The 17,844-nt window shown below is 35.2% G+C and overlaps 1 protein-coding gene across 5 annotated transcripts in view; it reads left to right on the top strand.

Moving 5' to 3' along the window:
• Window positions 1–17,844, top strand: part of LOC126965365 (protein numb) — a 65,238-nt gene that overhangs the window by 37,969 nt on the left and 9,425 nt on the right. For 4 of the 5 annotated variants that reach the window (XM_050808914.1, XM_050808913.1, XM_050808912.1 and 1 more), the window contains 2 exons: window positions 8,149–8,424; window positions 17,122–17,273. In XM_050808914.1, coding sequence (XP_050664871.1) covers window positions 8,218–8,424; window positions 17,122–17,273 — 359 coding nt within the window. In that variant the 5' untranslated portion in view covers window positions 8,149–8,217. The remainder of the gene's footprint in view (window positions 1–8,148; window positions 8,425–17,121; window positions 17,274–17,844) is intronic. The other variant, XM_050808911.1, reaches the window with a different exon arrangement.

Below are 17,844 nucleotides of genomic sequence, written 5' to 3' on the forward strand. Positions count from 1 at the left end.
AAAATAATATGTGATTTACTATTCAACAGGATTTTTTACTACCAAGTAATTTAAGTCATTTTGTTGATCGTTGATAGTATTATAGAAAGTAATGCAAATGGCCGCCTGAGAAATAGGAAGTCGACGAAAAGAGTTGAGTTACTTCTTTAACATTTTATTTTCCGCAAGTTTAGTGTTATTTATTCAATTTTAAATGGTCATTTTATATTCATTGCATAATTTTTGAATATTTACATTTTGTTTAAATGATGCAAATTGGTGGTGCAGAGTCTGGCATGGTCCTTAGCGCCTAAACTATGTTTTAGCGTGTCTAGTGACATAGCACAGATAATATTTAGTATTTCAAGGTTTGCGCATAATTTTTAGTGAGTTTTTCGCGCCCGTTCTTCTGGGGTGTGGTATACTTTTTCGAATGGGTGGTAGTTTTTGACATTCAATAAGTGATTTGAAATACTATTTTGAATAAAACTATTTGTATATATAGTCCATCGTATGCGATGAAGGTGTACTTCCGCTTTGTTTATGGCATACAACTTAAAAGTTAGGTGTATTTTGGTGACTTTCTTTTCACACTGTCTTAAAATAGAAATGTAATGAAAAAATTAAATCTCTCCACATATTCTGTAGGTTTATAATTATTTTTGTAAAAATATAAGCTTTATAATATAAGCCGTCAAAAAATAAAATACTACATTTAATAATAACGATTAAAGAAATAGTTTTTTCATTCTACGCTGTTGTTCAGAAATAAAATAATTATACTTAATTAAATATTTTCAATAACTGAATATTTCTCACAACCTCCGAAACATAAATAGGAAGTACCTTCAATTGTCGAATTCCAACAAAGTACTCGTGAAGACAATATAATTAAGATATATTTTAACCTCAAAATCGAGTGTCAAAAAATGTATTAAATTGGGAAATTATTGTACAGCCCCTAGTTTGAATGTTAGTCTTTTTTTATGACAATAAGAGCTTTCATTAAGCTGATGACAATTGATACGCCCTACCTATTACAATGCAGTACCGCTCAGGATTCTTGAAAAACCTAAAAATTCTGAGATAAGATGTTAAATCTCATTTGCCCAGTAATTTCACTAACTACGGCACCCTTCAGACCGAAACACAGTAATGCTTACACATAACTGCTTCACGGCAGAAATAGGCGGCGTTGTGGTACCCATAATCTAGCAGGCATCCTGTGCAAAGGTGCCTCCCACTTGTAAATTACCTATTAATTGGTAGAAATTAACAAAAACTAATTATATAACAAGGAATTAGGTTAAACAGCTCTTCGGAATACTCCCCGTGATAAATGCGGTAGAAGACACACAATGAAGCGACGTCTCTACGCAACGCCAAGAGATCCAGCCGTTCACAGAGTACTGGGTCCCCGACAATTCGAGCTGCTCTGCGTTGCACGCGGTCAAATGGATCGAGCTGATACTGAGGTGCGCCAGACCAGAGATGACAGCAATACTCCATGTGTGGCCGGACCTGCGCTTTGTAGAGCGCTAGAATGTGGGCCGGCTTGAAGTATTTGCCCCAACTGCCCCTAGTGTAAATCCACCGCTGGGTATAGTTAACTAAATTGCAATAAGATATCTTTGTTTCACTGAGCGAGGCTTAAGGACGGAATCCTTACATTACCTTCCTAATTACAGCTAAAGTGCTTACATCTTTATATCCGTTATACTGTTTCACGTTACAAAGACCATGCGATGCGTGTCACGAATTAAGGATTTGTTTAATGCTATTCTTAACTTTCTTTTGACAAATCCCTTGGTTTTTAATCCATACTAAGATATACAATATGATCCCGTAAAATGTTCAAAACAAATGTATTACGAAGTTCAAAATAATTGAGTTTCTTGCGCCGCTTCTTCTCTCTCAGAGCGCCATTTGTTTCCGAAGCGGTAGTAGTATCTAGTAGTATAAGAAATGACATCAAAAAGAATTCTAAAGGAATAAATTTTGAGAAAATAAATGCCTTTTATGCCTTTTTAATTGATGAAAAACGTTATGTGATAAAGGTTACTATAACATAAACGACTTTATACAAATGATTTAAGTTTTCTTTAGTGTTAATTCCGCCAATATTTGTTTTTAAAACAATTCGACACATGTTTCGCCTCTACACGAGACATCCTCAGGACGTGTTGTCTCGCCAAGATCTGGCCCGAGACTCAAAAAAAAACTTAAATCATTTGTATAAATATTATAGATTTCCGCAAAGTAGAATAAATTTTCATAAATGATTTTGTTAATTATCTTTCTCTCTGCTTTTCTCAATGATACCACAGATTGGAAACGGAGCGACCGCCCTCAGGCTATTTAAGTTATAAATTTGATTGTATTGAAATTTTGTTAAAAATTGAGGAATCCCAGAAGAATGAGTTTCTTACGCCCGTTCTTCTCAAGTCGGAGGCATTAATATTAGTTTGTGCGGTAGCTTTCACTGCTACACTACTTTCTTGCTGAACCTGAACCGTTTTTAATGTAATTTACACTAAAATATTAATACTTTTAATAATTAACATTTGGTAGAAACGCTTTGGCACGTATTTATTTTGAAAATCAAATAAATCAATCAAGGAGATAAAGTATTCATAAACTTCATATCATTTCTTCTCCTACTCAAAGTAAATTTTACTGTACCTACTGTTTGAACGAAGAGCTAGCCTGAGTATGAGAAGTTATCTACTTCATACTGCTTCTGTTACCGATATGAGAAAAGGCAATGTAATAGCTCAAGAAAGTTGCCCCCCAAATTTTTTTTTTATTTTTTTTATTACATCGTTAGTTCGCCATTTGTTCTTGATTGTTCTCTATAAACATTTGTTTGTTCTCGATTTTTAAAAAAAAAAAATTTGCAATTCATTAAAATTGGTTAGGTTAGGTTATGTTAGAACAGTTAAAACAACGCACGAGCCGAGCGTAGCGTGCCGCGGCAGCGGCCGGCGAGTGCCAGAACCAAATAGTAGGCGTTTCCCCCCATTTTAATGAATTGTTTTTAAATAAACAACAATAGAACAAACAATTATTTACAGCGAACAATTAAGAACAAACTACGAACTAACGATATGCGATATTGAAAATTCAAAAATAGAAAAAAAATTTTTTTGGGGGGGCTAAGTTTGATGAGCCCAATATAATGCTAACGGAGATTTAAAAAAAATAAACAGCTGGTAGTGGTTTTAATGATAATACATTGAGGAATTTGCTAGAAACTGTGACAAACATGAGTTAACATTAGAAACAAACATAAACTTGTTATGCCTACTACTCGTTTAAATCGAGTTAGTCTTTTATTGGGCGATGTATATGCTTCTACAATATGATCCCAGAAAATGTACAAAACAAATGTGTTACGAAATTTTAAAGAATTGTTAAAAAACGTTTGTGTGGGGAAAGGTTACTATAGCATAAACGATTTTCTTAATGATACCACAGCCTGGGAATGAAGCGAACACCCTCAGGCTCTTTAATTATAAACGCTTATTGTACGATATTACATTGTAATCCGTATTTCTATAAAAAAACAACCACTGAGTGTTTTGCGCCCGTTCTTCTCAGGTCTCAGTCTCTTTTGAATGATTGGTAGTTTTTGACGTTCAATAAGTGATTTTGAATCCTATTTTGAATAAAAATATTTGAATTTGAATGTGTATAATAGTCCAAGTCCAACATACACTTTTCTAAAGGGCCGGCAAATCTCCTGTGATTCATCTGGTATTGCAAGAGAATGTGGGCGGCGGTGATTACTTAAAAAGAAAACCTAGCAGTAAACTTTGTTTGATGTTATGTAACACGTATAACCGTACCTCGATATGACACTTACAAATACAAACACTGTTATTAAATATTTGACTTTTGTATCGCATTGATAGTACCTAAGTGCTTATCGTCGAAAAGATACGGCTCTGACTTGACCTGTTGCATAACATATATAAGTATTCTTGAAATAGACAGCGCGATGTCGAACGACGCTGCAGTCGCAAGGTGTGGTGTCGTTATTAAAAACTAACTAATTCTGAGAATAAAGAAACATTAAACTACATTACCAGTGGGAGCGGACAACGGCGCCTATTTCTGCCGTGAAGCGGTAATGTGTAAACATTACTGTGTTTCGGTCTGAAGGGTGCCGTAGCTAGTGAAATTACTGGGAAAATGCGACCAAAACATCTTACGTCTCAAGTCACTCAAAATTTTTGGGTTTTTAAGAATCCTGAGCGGCACTGTACTATGGTAATGGGCATGGCGTATCAATTACCATCAGCTGAACGTCCTGCTCGTCTCGTCCCTTATTTTCATAAAAAAATACATATATACAACCACTAGAATTAGATTTAATTCAAATATAAAATTTAAAAACTACCCTTCCCCGCTTTATTTAAAAATATATCTGAAAAAGTGAAGATTATTTAAGTAAGCATGGTCCATAATTTCTTGTAACTAATTCTAGTAGGCTTCATAAGATACATAATAGCTTTAAGGGTAAATGTATACACTTCTATAATAAAGTCCCAGCCCACTGTTCAGGCATTATCTATAAATAAATTTAAATGTTTTATAAAAAAAATGGCTCTGTCGTAAATCCTATTACTCCACTGCTGAATATCTAAATGATCGGACAGCCTGGCACTAGATTGTGATTATTTTATAGCGATAGAAATGACTGTACAATGTTGTATATATTTATTGAAAAGAGCGCAAAAAAAGAATGCTGGGAGAGTTTCTTGCGCCGCTTCGTCTTTTTCAGAGCGCCATTTGTTTCCGAAGCGGTAGTAGTATCTAGTAGTTATTAGAAATGACATTAAAAAGAATTCTAAAGGAATCAATTTTGAGAAAGTAAATGCCTTTTCATGTAAGCAGTCAACGCACCGATTAATGTCTTAAATAGTTTTTATCTTTGATATCTTCTGAAGTAAAACATCTTCATGTATATACTCTAGTTATTATTTTTATTTGGTTACGGATTAATATTGAACTTTAATTAAATAAATGGTAACTGCGTGTCAGCCGTAGACTTTTAATATACTAGTAAAACATTTTTAGAGGATTAAAATGCGTTTAATTGTGTGTTTTTACATTTTTTTTTAATGAAAATAAGGGACGAGACGAGCAAGACCGTCAGCTGATGGTAATTGAAACGACCTGCCCATTACAATGCAGTGCCGCTCATGATTCTTGAGAAATCAAAAATTCTGAGCGGCACTACAATTGTGCTCGTCACCCTGAGACGTAAGATGTTAAGTCTCATTTGCCCAGTAATTTCACTAGCTAAGGCGCCCTTTACACATTACTGCTTCACGACAGAAATAGGCGCCGTTGTGGTACCCATAATCTAGTCGGCATCCTGTCGAACCCCCAAAACTTTTTTTCTTTCTATTTTGGTGTGAAAATCTTAATGCGGATTACAGAATACATCTACTTACCAAGTTTCAACAGTACAGTTCTTATAGTTTCAGAAAAAAGTAGCTGTGACATACGGACGGACAGACAGATATGACGAATCTATAAGGGTCCGTTTTTTCCATTTGGCTACGGAACCCTAAAAAGCTTTTGTTCTTAGGTAGTGCGGTATCTTGTTGGAGCGCAGCGGAGACCAATCCTTAATCTAAGGTATATGGGAATCGTATTCAACTTTTAAAATAACTACATTTTGTGGACTATCTAACTAGAAAATTTAAAACGTTGTATATTGCCCATTCACAGACCATTGTGGCGTGTAATATGTTTGCCTGGACGTAAACTGCAATAGCTTTCACATTCACATGAGTTTCACTAACGCCTACAAACCTTTATTTGACTATTCTCATAACCGTCTCGTTTACACATCTCGCCTTATGTACACCTCACTCGCGTTAAATATTTAAATGAATACTAAAATAATATCAAATCTCTTATTTTGCAAATTGTAAATGGAATAATTTTATCAAATTAATGTATTGTAATCGGTCCTTGATAAATCTACGAAGTTTGAACGAAATCTGGCCGTGTAAAGTGGATCAAACAAGCATACATACAGGTGAAGCTAATAAAAAGCGACAACGACTTTATTTTACTTTTTTTGACGACCCGTATAGCCCAGTGGTTAGTGACCCTGCCTATTAAGCTAGAGGTCCCGGGTGCTAATACCGGTAGTTGCAAACATTTATATGATGAATATGGATACTTGTTTCCGAGCCATGGATGTTTATATGTATTTACTAGCTGTTAACCGCGACTTTTCCGCGTGGAAAAGTTACTTTGGGAAGATTTTTTTTAATTTTTGGGATAATTTTCAAATAATACACATTCAAACTGCTCTTTCCGCCGCTGGCGGCGCTCTTCTACGATACAGCGGATATCTCTTGTCAATGACAGGGACAGTCTCTTTAATAGTGTTTTCCTGTGAACTTTATCTCCTATTTCATCCCCATCTTGGTCAAACTTTCAAAAATTTTCGATCAAATACTTATAAATTAATTCTTATCAAATAAATCAGTTCAAATATAAAAACTTTTACTTACTACTTTAAAATAATTAAAATGCCAACACAATCTAAATGTCTGGTATTCTACATTGATATACCCACCTTTCCTCAGCGGTATATCAATATTGATAAATCAAAACTAATCAAAATCACTTTATTTATGGAGGTCATGGAGACGACACTTCTGAATATCAACAGTTTTTCCTTTTTACCAACTGGTAACTACTACCACTTCGAAAAAGGTTGAGTACCTCTTTTAAAAAATTGTATTGTATATTTATAGAAGAGCGTATTACCTAAACATAGTCTAGCTACAAATTTTTGTCGCTACTATAAGGTAATTTTGACTTATATGTGAAAATGCTTGGGATTTCGTTCCAAGATCCGTAACTATATTAAAGACGGCCACCCTTGACTTTGATACAGCGTGCGTGTGGTGCCACACCAGAATAGCACCACCCGTCAACTGTTCCCTGGGTGTCGTAAGAGGCGACTAAGGGATACAAGGAACGGAGGATGGGCAGCAGCATTTTTCGAAAAGAACACTCCATCTACTGCGATCGCCAACCCGCCTGCCAAGCATGGCGATTTCTTCCTACTTACAATCCCACATTCATCCCACACACATGACAGACGATCGTAATGGAGATCTTTGGCGAAGGGCTTTGCCCAGCAGTGGACGTCATCCGTGGATGATGATGATAATGATGACCCTTGACTTTGATACAGGCGTTTAAGATACAATATGCATCGTTTCCAGGGGAAAGTTAGCAACCATCTCTATAGACTAAGGCTTACGTAAAACTTTGCTGAGTATGATAAAACGCTATCTTTACTTTTGCTGGCTTTTAACGAAATTTAATAATAATAATAATAAATTCTTTATTTCGACCAACAAAGGATCATAATGTGTTAGTAACAAAATACCTTAAAACCTAGTGTTAGTACAAGATATCTTAAAATCTAAACCTTCCTAATCTAGGACAGGACCGACTTGTCAGCACATGTATCAAACAGCAGTGGTTCAGGTACTGACAATCGAACCTGTGAGAAAATGCCCTCAGAATACCATTGGGGCTAGCCCGGACCCTACGCAACAGGGACGTACACCGCTTACGCATAGTCGCGTAAAAACAATCTACGCGTGCCTCAGCAAATATCTCCGATGCGCTGCAGTATCGTGGCAGCCCCAATAACATTCTGAACGCATTATTATACTGAACACGCAGGGCATTGTACTGCTTCTGCGCATAGTCGACCCACAGACTACTCGTGTAAAATGAGGTGCAGTATGCTTTGAAAAGTTTATGTTAACCTTACACTCAAACTGAATTTCAACATGTAAAGTCTAAACACGCTCTATAGATATCTATATCTATAGCTCTAGACCGTACACCTACTTCACTCAGCATTTTACGCTACACACTTAATTCGCGTGCTCATTATTAACATTAACAATATCTTTTTAATTCATATATTATACTTAATTCCTGAACAGCATCTTTTATGTGACTATCTTATTCGTACACGAACTTGCTAAATCATCATCAACTATGTATAGTCAAATTGGTCCTTCGAGCCGGATATTCTCTAAAACTGGTCATGATTTGTCAACAGCGTGATTGCATGTATGTCGGTTGATGAACGTCCGTTATCAACTGTTCCAGAAGTCGTCGGTGCGCGGGTCGGTGAGACGAGCGCGCGCGGCCGGAGCGCTGTCCCCGCCGCGCGCCGGCATGGAACGGCTCAGGAAGTCGTTCCGCGAGTCGTTCCGGCGCCGCAAGGGCTCACCGCCGGAGTCCGCGCGGCCGCACCAGTGGCACGCGGACGAGGCGGCCGTTCGCGCCGGCACCTGCACCTTCCCCGTCAAGTACCTCGGCTGCGTCGAGGTGTTCGAGTCGCGCGGCATGCAGGTGTGCGAGGAGGCTCTTAAGGTTCTACGAGTAAGTAGATGATGATTGTAACTACCATTAGTGACGAGGCGAGCAAGACTCACCTGATGCCAATTGCGCTACCTACTTTGGCACATATTCAAAATCAAATATTTTTATTCAAAATAGGATATGATATCACTTATTGAAAGTTAATGCCTCAGACCTGAGCAGAATGGGCGCAACAAACTCAGCGGGCTTTTTTTTCATCAAAAATTATTTTTACAAACTAATATTGTACAATTAAACGTATTATTTAATAGCCTGTGGGCGGTCGCTCAAAGTCATTTATGTTATAGTAACCTTTACCACACAAACGTTTTTAACAATTCCTTTGAATAACGTAATACTTTTATTTTGAACTTTTGCTGGGATCTTGTTGTTAAAGCATATACATCGCCCCACAAAAGACTTACTAACTCGACTTGCTGAGTAGTAGGAATTATAAGTTTATGTCTATTCATGGTGTTAACATTATGATTATTACATTTTCTAACAAATTCACTTATATGAACATACAGTATATCAAGAATATATTGAGAAGCAACTGTCAAGATGTTAATTTCTTTGAATTTTGCTCTCAATGATTCTTTAGGACCTAGGTTATAAATAGCGCGAATAGCCCTCTTCTGCAGCACAAATTTTGTATTAATATCGGCAGCGTTGCCCCATAACAATATACTGTAGGACATAATCCTATGGAAATAAGTAAAGTATATAATTTTATGAATTTCTTAATTTTACTTATTGCAGATGAAAAGTGTGAAAATAAGTTACTTTAGTTTTACTAACGTTTTAAAAGGCATAAAAGGCATTTATTTTCTCAAAATTGATTCCTTTAGAATTCTTTTTGATGTCATTTCTGATAACTACTAGATACTACTACCGCTTCGGAAACAAATGGCGCTCTGAGAGAGAAGAAGCGGCGCAAGAAACTCCCAGCATTTTTTTTGCGCTCTTTTCAATAAAAATATACAATATTGTACAGTCATTTCTATCGCTATAAAATAATCACAATCTAGGCCCCGGCTGTCCGATCATTTAGATATTCAACAGTGGAGTAATAGGATTTACGACAGAGCCATTTTTTTTATAAAGCATTTAAATTTATTTATAGATAATGCCTCAACAGTGACTGGGACTTTATCATAGAAGCGTATACATTTACCCTTAAAGCTATTATGTATCTTATGAAGCCTACTACAATTAGTTACAAGCAATCCCTTATTTCTAGTGTTATAATAATGAAAATCACTATTAAGAGCAAAATTATATATATTATATATATTTTTAGTAAAGTATTGCTGTGACATTATTATGTAACCGTTGACCGTCATTGGTTATTAATATTAATTTGACCTACGCTCTTAGCTAATGCACGCAATTGATTTGTGCAGTAATATGATACAAAGTCTCGCAGCTGTCAATATTAATATTTGATCTGAATAGCTTACTGCCTTTAAATATCGTTATATCATCATCATCAGCCGGATAACGTCCACTGCTCCCCCAAAGATTTCCACAACGATCGGTCCTGCGCTGCCCTCATCCAACGTAATCCGGTGTTGGAAGGCCTCCCACAAGATGGACTGACGATCTGGTCGAGATCGCCGGAATACGTTTCATCTTTAACTGTAGAAATTAATACCAGAGTAAAAACTGCCTTACACAAGAGTTAGACTATTTATTTCAGAGTAGAGTAACGGCACTATACTCGCCATGATAGAAATAAAAGGCATTTATTTTCTCAAAATTGATTCCTTTAGAATTCTTTTTGATGTCATTTCTAATATACTAAATACTACTACCGCTTCGGAAACAAATGGCGCACTGAGAGAAAAGAAGCGGGCGCAAGAAACTCTCGCAGCATTCTTTTTTAAATATAAAGTTCTACTTGGTTACATTATGACCTGACGTCGATGACGTCACATTGTCGCTTTGTTGCGATTTGCAAAACAAGCATCACTAGGATATACATTATTATTAATAAATAAACAACGATTTATTTTATAGTATTATAGAATGATGCAATAGTGCTGTGTTGTGATACTGATTATTATTATAATATTCAAACATACGTGTAACGAAACTTAAAAGAATTGTTAAAACACGTTTTCCACCATCGCACGACACGCCACAAGTTAGGATATCATCCCCACCATCTGGATGTGTGGCGGCCCTCCACAGTGCGGTTTTCAAGGAGCTTTCTTCCTCGTACTACGAAGCTGTGGAATGAGCTTCCTTGTGCGGTGTTTCCGGGACGATACGACATGGATACCTTCAAGAAAAGCGCGTACACCTTCCTTCGGTTGACTGACATAGATACGGCGAGATTAGTATACTTTAGTTATTTTCATAGTATTATGTCCTATGGTATATTGTTATGGGGCAGTGCGGCCGATATTAATACTATCTTTGTGCTGCAGAAGAGGGCTATTCGCGCGATTTATAACCTAGGTCCTAAAGAATCATTAAGAGAAAAATTTAAAGAAATAAACATTTTGACTGTTGCTTCTCAATACATTTTTGATAATGTTTTGTATGTTCATAAGCACATTGAGGAATTTTCTAGAAACTGTGACATCATAATGTTAACACGAGGAACAAACATAAACTTGTTATGCCTACTACTCGGTTGGGTCGAGTTAGTAAGTCTTTTGTTGGGCGATGTATATGCTTCTACAATATGATCCCAGAAAATGTACAAAACAAATGTGTTACGAAATTTAAAAGAATTGTTAAAAAACGTTTCTGTGGGCAAGGTTATTATAGCATAAACGATTTTCTTAATGACACCACGGACTGGGATTAAAGCGAACACCCTCAAGCTCTTTAATTATAAATGTTTATTGTACGATATTACATTGTAATCCATATTTTATATAAAAAAAAAAGCCCGCTGAGTTTCTTGCGCCCATTCTTCTCAGGTCTGAGGCAGTCTCTTTTGAGTGGGTGGTAGATTTTGACGTTCAATAAGTGATTATAAATCCTATTTTGAATAAAAATATTTGAATTTGAAAGGCCGGCAACGCTCTTGTGATTCATCTGGTGTTACAAGAGAATGTGGGCGGCGGTGATCACTTAACACCAGGTGACCCATACGCTCGTTTGTCCTCCTATTCCATAAAAAAAACGCTTGTTTGGTAAAGTTTACTATAACATAAATGACTTTCTTAATGATACCACTGATTGGGAATTGAGCGACCGCCCTCAGGCTATTAAATAATATATTTTATTGTACAATACGAAAAAGAAGCCCGCTGAGTTTGTTGCTCCCGTTCTTCTCAGGTCTGAGGCATACCTTTTGGAATGGGTGGTAGTTTTTAACTTTCAATAAGTGATATTATATCCTTTTTTTGAATAAAAATATTTGAATTTGAGTGCTTATAACAATTCACGAAAATAAAATTAATTAGCTAATAATTACTTATAAACGAATCTATATTTATTCTTTTTAATGATTAAAACACCTGTTTTTTAAAACTGTAAACTTAACTTTAAAAGTTCAAATTTGTACTTAAAATTATTTATTTAATATTGAAATTAGCACAGAATTATTGCAATACAAATATACATTTACGATTAGCACAATATCTCGGGCATAACACACTGAAAATACACACACACATACTAGTTGTATACTTAACACGTGTTACACCCTCATACGAGGACACACCTGGTGCATTCGTGCGTTTGTTGCTTTTGTAAGCATTGAAATAAAAAATAACTATTATAACTGTTAACGTGAAGTGTTCGGAGCTTAACGGCCTTACAAATAAACTTGGGTATAAGGTTATACCTGAGAATAAACAAAGAATATGCAAAATGTTGAATATATCAAATTCAAATTCAAAAACACTTTATTCATGTAGGTCGAAGAAATGACACTTATGAATGTCAAAATAAAAATATTGTTTATTGAATTTACCGCTACTTCGTAAAGGGTTGAGGTAATGAGAAGAAGTAGCAAGAAACTCATTGCCACTCGTATCGCTGGCAACACTGTCAATACAATGATAATTCTGAAGTTTTCCGAATGTCAAGCAGTAAAACTAATCATAAAAAAAATGTCTATTTGTGAACATTATGCATATTATTGGTTTGGCCTCAGGTATAACTTAACACCAAGTTTATTTGCAAGGCCGGTTTATCTTTTACAATTGTTTTTAAAAATTGTAATATACTATATACAAAAAATATATATACTACTAGCTGACCCAGCAAACGTTGTATTGCCGATATTAAAATCGCGATACAAAAGTAACTGTTGATCGTAGATGGGTGAAAATTTGGAGTTGTACGAGTATGGTATTTTTTAATGCTGACTCATAATCAAACAAATGTAAAAAAAAATGGCAAAAAAATTAAAAAAAAAAAGATGGCGTGGACCACCCTTAACATTTAGGGGGATGAAAAATAGATGTTGTCCGATTCTCAGACCTACCCAATATGCACTCAAAATTTCATGAGAATCGGTCAAGCCGTTTCGGAGGAGTTCAAAGTTTAACACCATGACACGAGAATTTTATATATTAGATGTAGTTCATAAAATTTTGTTTACAAATTTTATTTGTGTATTAATCCTAGAAGTGAGGGTTATCACTTTAAAAACATTTAACAAATTGTTTAAAAAAGGATTGTGTGGTTTTATGATGATGATTATGGTTTTTTCACATTATAGACATTTAACTAAAATTTTTGGAATTATATTCGATTAAGGGTGTAAAAATCGCTTAGGAATGATAATGGGAAATAATAAAAACAAACAAAATAGCGTGGAGCACTGGCACAAATGAGTAATAGTCTATACACTACACGGTCAGCTGCTTCGAACTATAGGCGCCGCCCGACCGTCACGCGACATGCAACACACAGACGAAAAAGTTCGAGACGATGTAATAAAAGTTTCACATAAAAAATCCATCCTTGAAATGTCTCTCTTTATCGTGGATGGCACTCGATAGTAATATTTTTTAGCTGTTATGCATGTGATTTGTACTAGACTGTGTCTTCCCTAAAAATAAATAGATAAAATATAATTAACTGCTGTCATACCCAATCGTATTGAAAGGCAATAAATTAAAGACATTCGGTTCAGGGGTTAATGATCCTAATTATAGTTTCTTGTGCCAGTTGTTAACTTCACTACTATCAGTGAAAATATAATTATATATATTATATAGGTATAACATCGTCTCAATACAGTATATGTATGTGTTTGGCGTGTATTCTGTTGTCTATATTTTACAATGGCTGTATTACATATACATAATAAATTAGTTTCTAAGGTGCTGCATCTAATATATGAGTCGTGTACCTACCTACAAAACATATTCAAACTAATGAGAAAAAAACTTCTTATATTATAAACCTACAACCTTAGATTATTAATAAGTCATAGCTGTGAAAAAAATTGAGGTTGACTCACTCACTTCTTAGTCACTGACTTTATGTTCTCATGTAAGACTGTCTCAATTAGAAATAAAGTTCTTTAAACCGAACCTTGAGAGCTTTAATTCAATGTTTGTGTTAGGATGCTTCGTGAACATGATGGTCGTGATTACTATCATAATTCTTAATTTGATCCAAAACAGAAAAGGATTTCAATTTAAAACTCAGCAGTTTTAAATTGAAATTAGGATAATCCCAGTGGGTAGATATCAAGTCGACCAATATATAAGATAATATATAATAGTATCCGTAGACAATACGATTTCTTTTGTTGTATGTCTTAAAAGTGACCGTTTTAGAAATAGTAGAAAATAGAAAATGAAATAAAACCAAAAGAAATTGAACCAAAAATAGAATAATATATTACCACACTAAAAAGTAGGAAAGTAAATAAAAGAGCGATGTTTTTTTTACTTTTTTTAAACTATTATTTGCATTGTTGCATTAGATATTCTCTTTGGCATTCGAAAATTTCCTAATATTAGATCGGTTAAAGATAATGGTTGAAATTTTCAATTAACATCTTATAGACGATAGATCAATACACTATACATAGAAATTAACAAAAATCTTATTTTGCAAATTGAAAAATGGAATAATTTTATCAAATTTATATAGTCATCGGTCCTCGATAAATGTACGAAGTTTGAACCAAATGTGGCCGTTTAAAGTGGGTCAAAAAGATTGAATTTTAAGTAGAGTTTAAAGAGATATAATATTATTTTAAATATATTATATGTTGTGCTTTTATTATTTATTATTACTTCGTTAAAGTTTTACCTAACTTAAGTCTATGCACAACATTAGCAACTAAGACATCATTGCAAATACCACTAAGTATATACTCAATTCACTTCTATTAAAAACCTATTTTATTCTTTATTTATACAATAATCGCTTTATAATCTTTATATATAATATGAGTAGTTATATAATAATAATTATAATGTTGTAGCCAATGCTATTTCGAAATGAAACCGGCTTTTACATCGTCAAGGAAAAACCAACAATAATAAATACATATTATAATAGCTGTTTAGAACTGGTCTAATGTCGTTTTTATGGCCTTCAGAACCAAACGGCACCGACCTTGGGCTTCCATACGTGTAACACTGACCTCTCCAGAAGATGTTAAAGGCAGGGTTATCTCTTGTTATTCCTCTGGGGGTTGCAGGAGAGGGCTGTGATGGTAAATTACCATCACATGCTCGATTGTGCTCCTATTTACTACCAGTGGGAGGCTCCATCGCACAGGATGCCGGCTAGGTTACGGGTACCACAACGGCGCCTATTTCTGCCGTGAAGCAGTAATGTGTAAGCGTTACTGTGTTTCGGTCTGAAGGGCGCCGTAGCTAGTGAAATTACTGGGCAAATGAGATTTAACATCATATGTCTCAAGGTGACAAGCGCAGTTGTATAGCCGCTCAGAATTTTTGCGGTTTTTCAAGAATCCTGAGCGGCACTGAATTTTAATGGTCAGGGCATATCAATTACCATCAGCTGAAAGTCCTGCTCGTCTCGTCCCTTATTTTCACCAATAAAAAAATTATTCCATAAAAAAAGGATTTGATCTTGTACTTGACGAAATTAAGAGGGAAGTTTGTAGTGAAAGTAATTCTTTTGGCGATATCAGAATCCTTAAGAATCATTAAGGGCAAAATTTAAATAAATAAACATAAATGTTGCGTCTTAATATATTCTTGATAATGTTATGTATGTAACATACATAAAAATAATAATATTGACACACTTAACCAAATTATCTTGCCCAAACTAGGCATAGCCTGTACTATGGGTACAAGGCAACGATATATTTAATACAAAATACTTACTTAAACATACATAAGTACATATAAACATCCATGACTCGGAAACAAACATCCATATTCATCATATAAATGACTGCACCTACCGGGTTCCAAACAGGGGACCTCTAGCCTAGTAGTCAGAGTCACTAACCGTTCGGCTATATCAGTCGTCGTTGTAATATTACATAAGTAAATTTGATAGAACCTGTTATAACAATAATGTTTACACCAGGAACAGACATAAACTTATATTGCCTACTACTCGGCCAAGCCGAGTTAGTAAGTCTTTTGTGGGGCGATGTATATGCTTTTACAACAAGATCCCAGAAAATGTTCAAAATAAATGTCTTACGAAATTTAAAAGAATTGTTAAAAAACGTTTGTGTGGTAAAGGTTACTATAACATAAATGACTTTCTTGATGATACCACAGATTGGGAATAGAGCGACCGCCCTCAGGCTATTAAATAATAAGTTTTATTGTACGATATAACATTGTAACCTAATGAAAAAAAGCCCGCTGAGTTTCTTGCGCCCGTTGTTCTCAGGTCTGAGGCATACCTTTTCGATTGGGTGGTAATTTTTGACTTTCAATAAGTGATATCATGTCCTATTTTGAATAAAATATATGAGTTTTATATTGGCCAGAAATAGGTGTCCCCCTTTGTAATCTATTATTATACTTCCATACTAATGTTATAAAGTTAAATTGTTTGTTTGCATTGAATAGGTTCCAAAACTACTGGACCGATTTCAATTTTTTTCACTGTTGGGAAGGTTATACTATCCTGTGTCATATAGACTATATTATATTTTCAAAAAACTTATTGATATATATACTAAAACTCCAATAATGTAACCTAAGGTGTAAAAAATACCTAAGATATTCATTATGCGAAAAGTGTTGATGATAGAATAAAATAATGTACTGCGACTTTTAGACTAGTGCTGAAGCCTTTGAAAATGATAAAAAGTCAAAAAAAAAAAATTGTAGGATGAAACTTATTGGAAAAGGAAGAGCATATAACAAAAATGAATGGAAAAATAAATTACGGGCGATCTGAGGTCGGGATGTTATTACCTACCACTTTGCTATTTAACTTTTTGCCATAGGACTTGTAGTTTTGCCGGAAATAGAGATAAACCGTTTTGTATCTTAACCCCCCCCCCCCCCCCACCCCCCCCCTCTACTTCCAGACCTCAGTTCACCCGTAATTTATTGTTTTCTTTAATTTTTGTTATAGTCTCGTCATTTACCAATGGGTTTCATCCGACTATTACTTTTTTTGGTTTCAAAACTTATTAATATATATTTATAAAATTATTATTAATTAACATTATTATTTAGGTACAAAAATTGTCGCGATAGCATAATATGATATAAATATCGCGGGGTATCAGCTAGTTAGATATAAAACACACTGTTGATGAGTAACTTGTTGTGGTTTCAGAACTCGCGTAGAAGACCAGTACGAGCCGTGCTGCATGTCAGCGGAGACGGTCTCAGGGTCGTGGAGGAGGAGACTAAGGGGCTGATCGTGGACCAGACCATTGAGAAGGTGTCCTTCTGCGCCCCGGACAGAAATCATGAGCGTGGCTTCAGGTGAGAACTGCCTGAGAAGAGGAGGACAAACGAGCTTTCATGCCACATGATGTTAAAGTGATCACCGCCACCCACATACTCTTGCAACACCAGAGGAATTACAGTAGCGTCCTGAAAATACCGCACAAGGAAGCTCATTCCACCGCTTTGTGGTATGTGGAAGAGAGTTCCTTGAAAACACCACTGGAGGACCGCCACACATCCAGTTAGTGGGGATGATATCCTAATTTGCCAAGGTAGAATTCGGTGGTAGGAATCAAGCAAAATAGCTCTTCGGAACACTCCCCGTGATAAATGCGGTAGAAGAAACACAACACAGAGCACTGGATGGCTAAGTCCACCCTCGGAATACTATACTTTTTATATACCTACTCTTGCCATAAATATACAAAAAACAAAGACCACAAAATTTTAAATTGCAAATAACATTTATTACTTTTACACTGTGTTGGTTTAATATAAATATAAAACAATTTAAAATATAAAAAGCTTATTCTAAATGGTCTCCATTGGTTGCAATACAGTCAATTAATAGCTCGGTACACAAACATTTTACTAACACCAAACGTAT

Source organism: Leptidea sinapis, chromosome 7, assembly GCF_905404315.1.
Source record: "Leptidea sinapis chromosome 7, ilLepSina1.1, whole genome shotgun sequence".
Taxonomy (NCBI): domain Eukaryota; kingdom Metazoa; phylum Arthropoda; class Insecta; order Lepidoptera; family Pieridae; genus Leptidea; species Leptidea sinapis.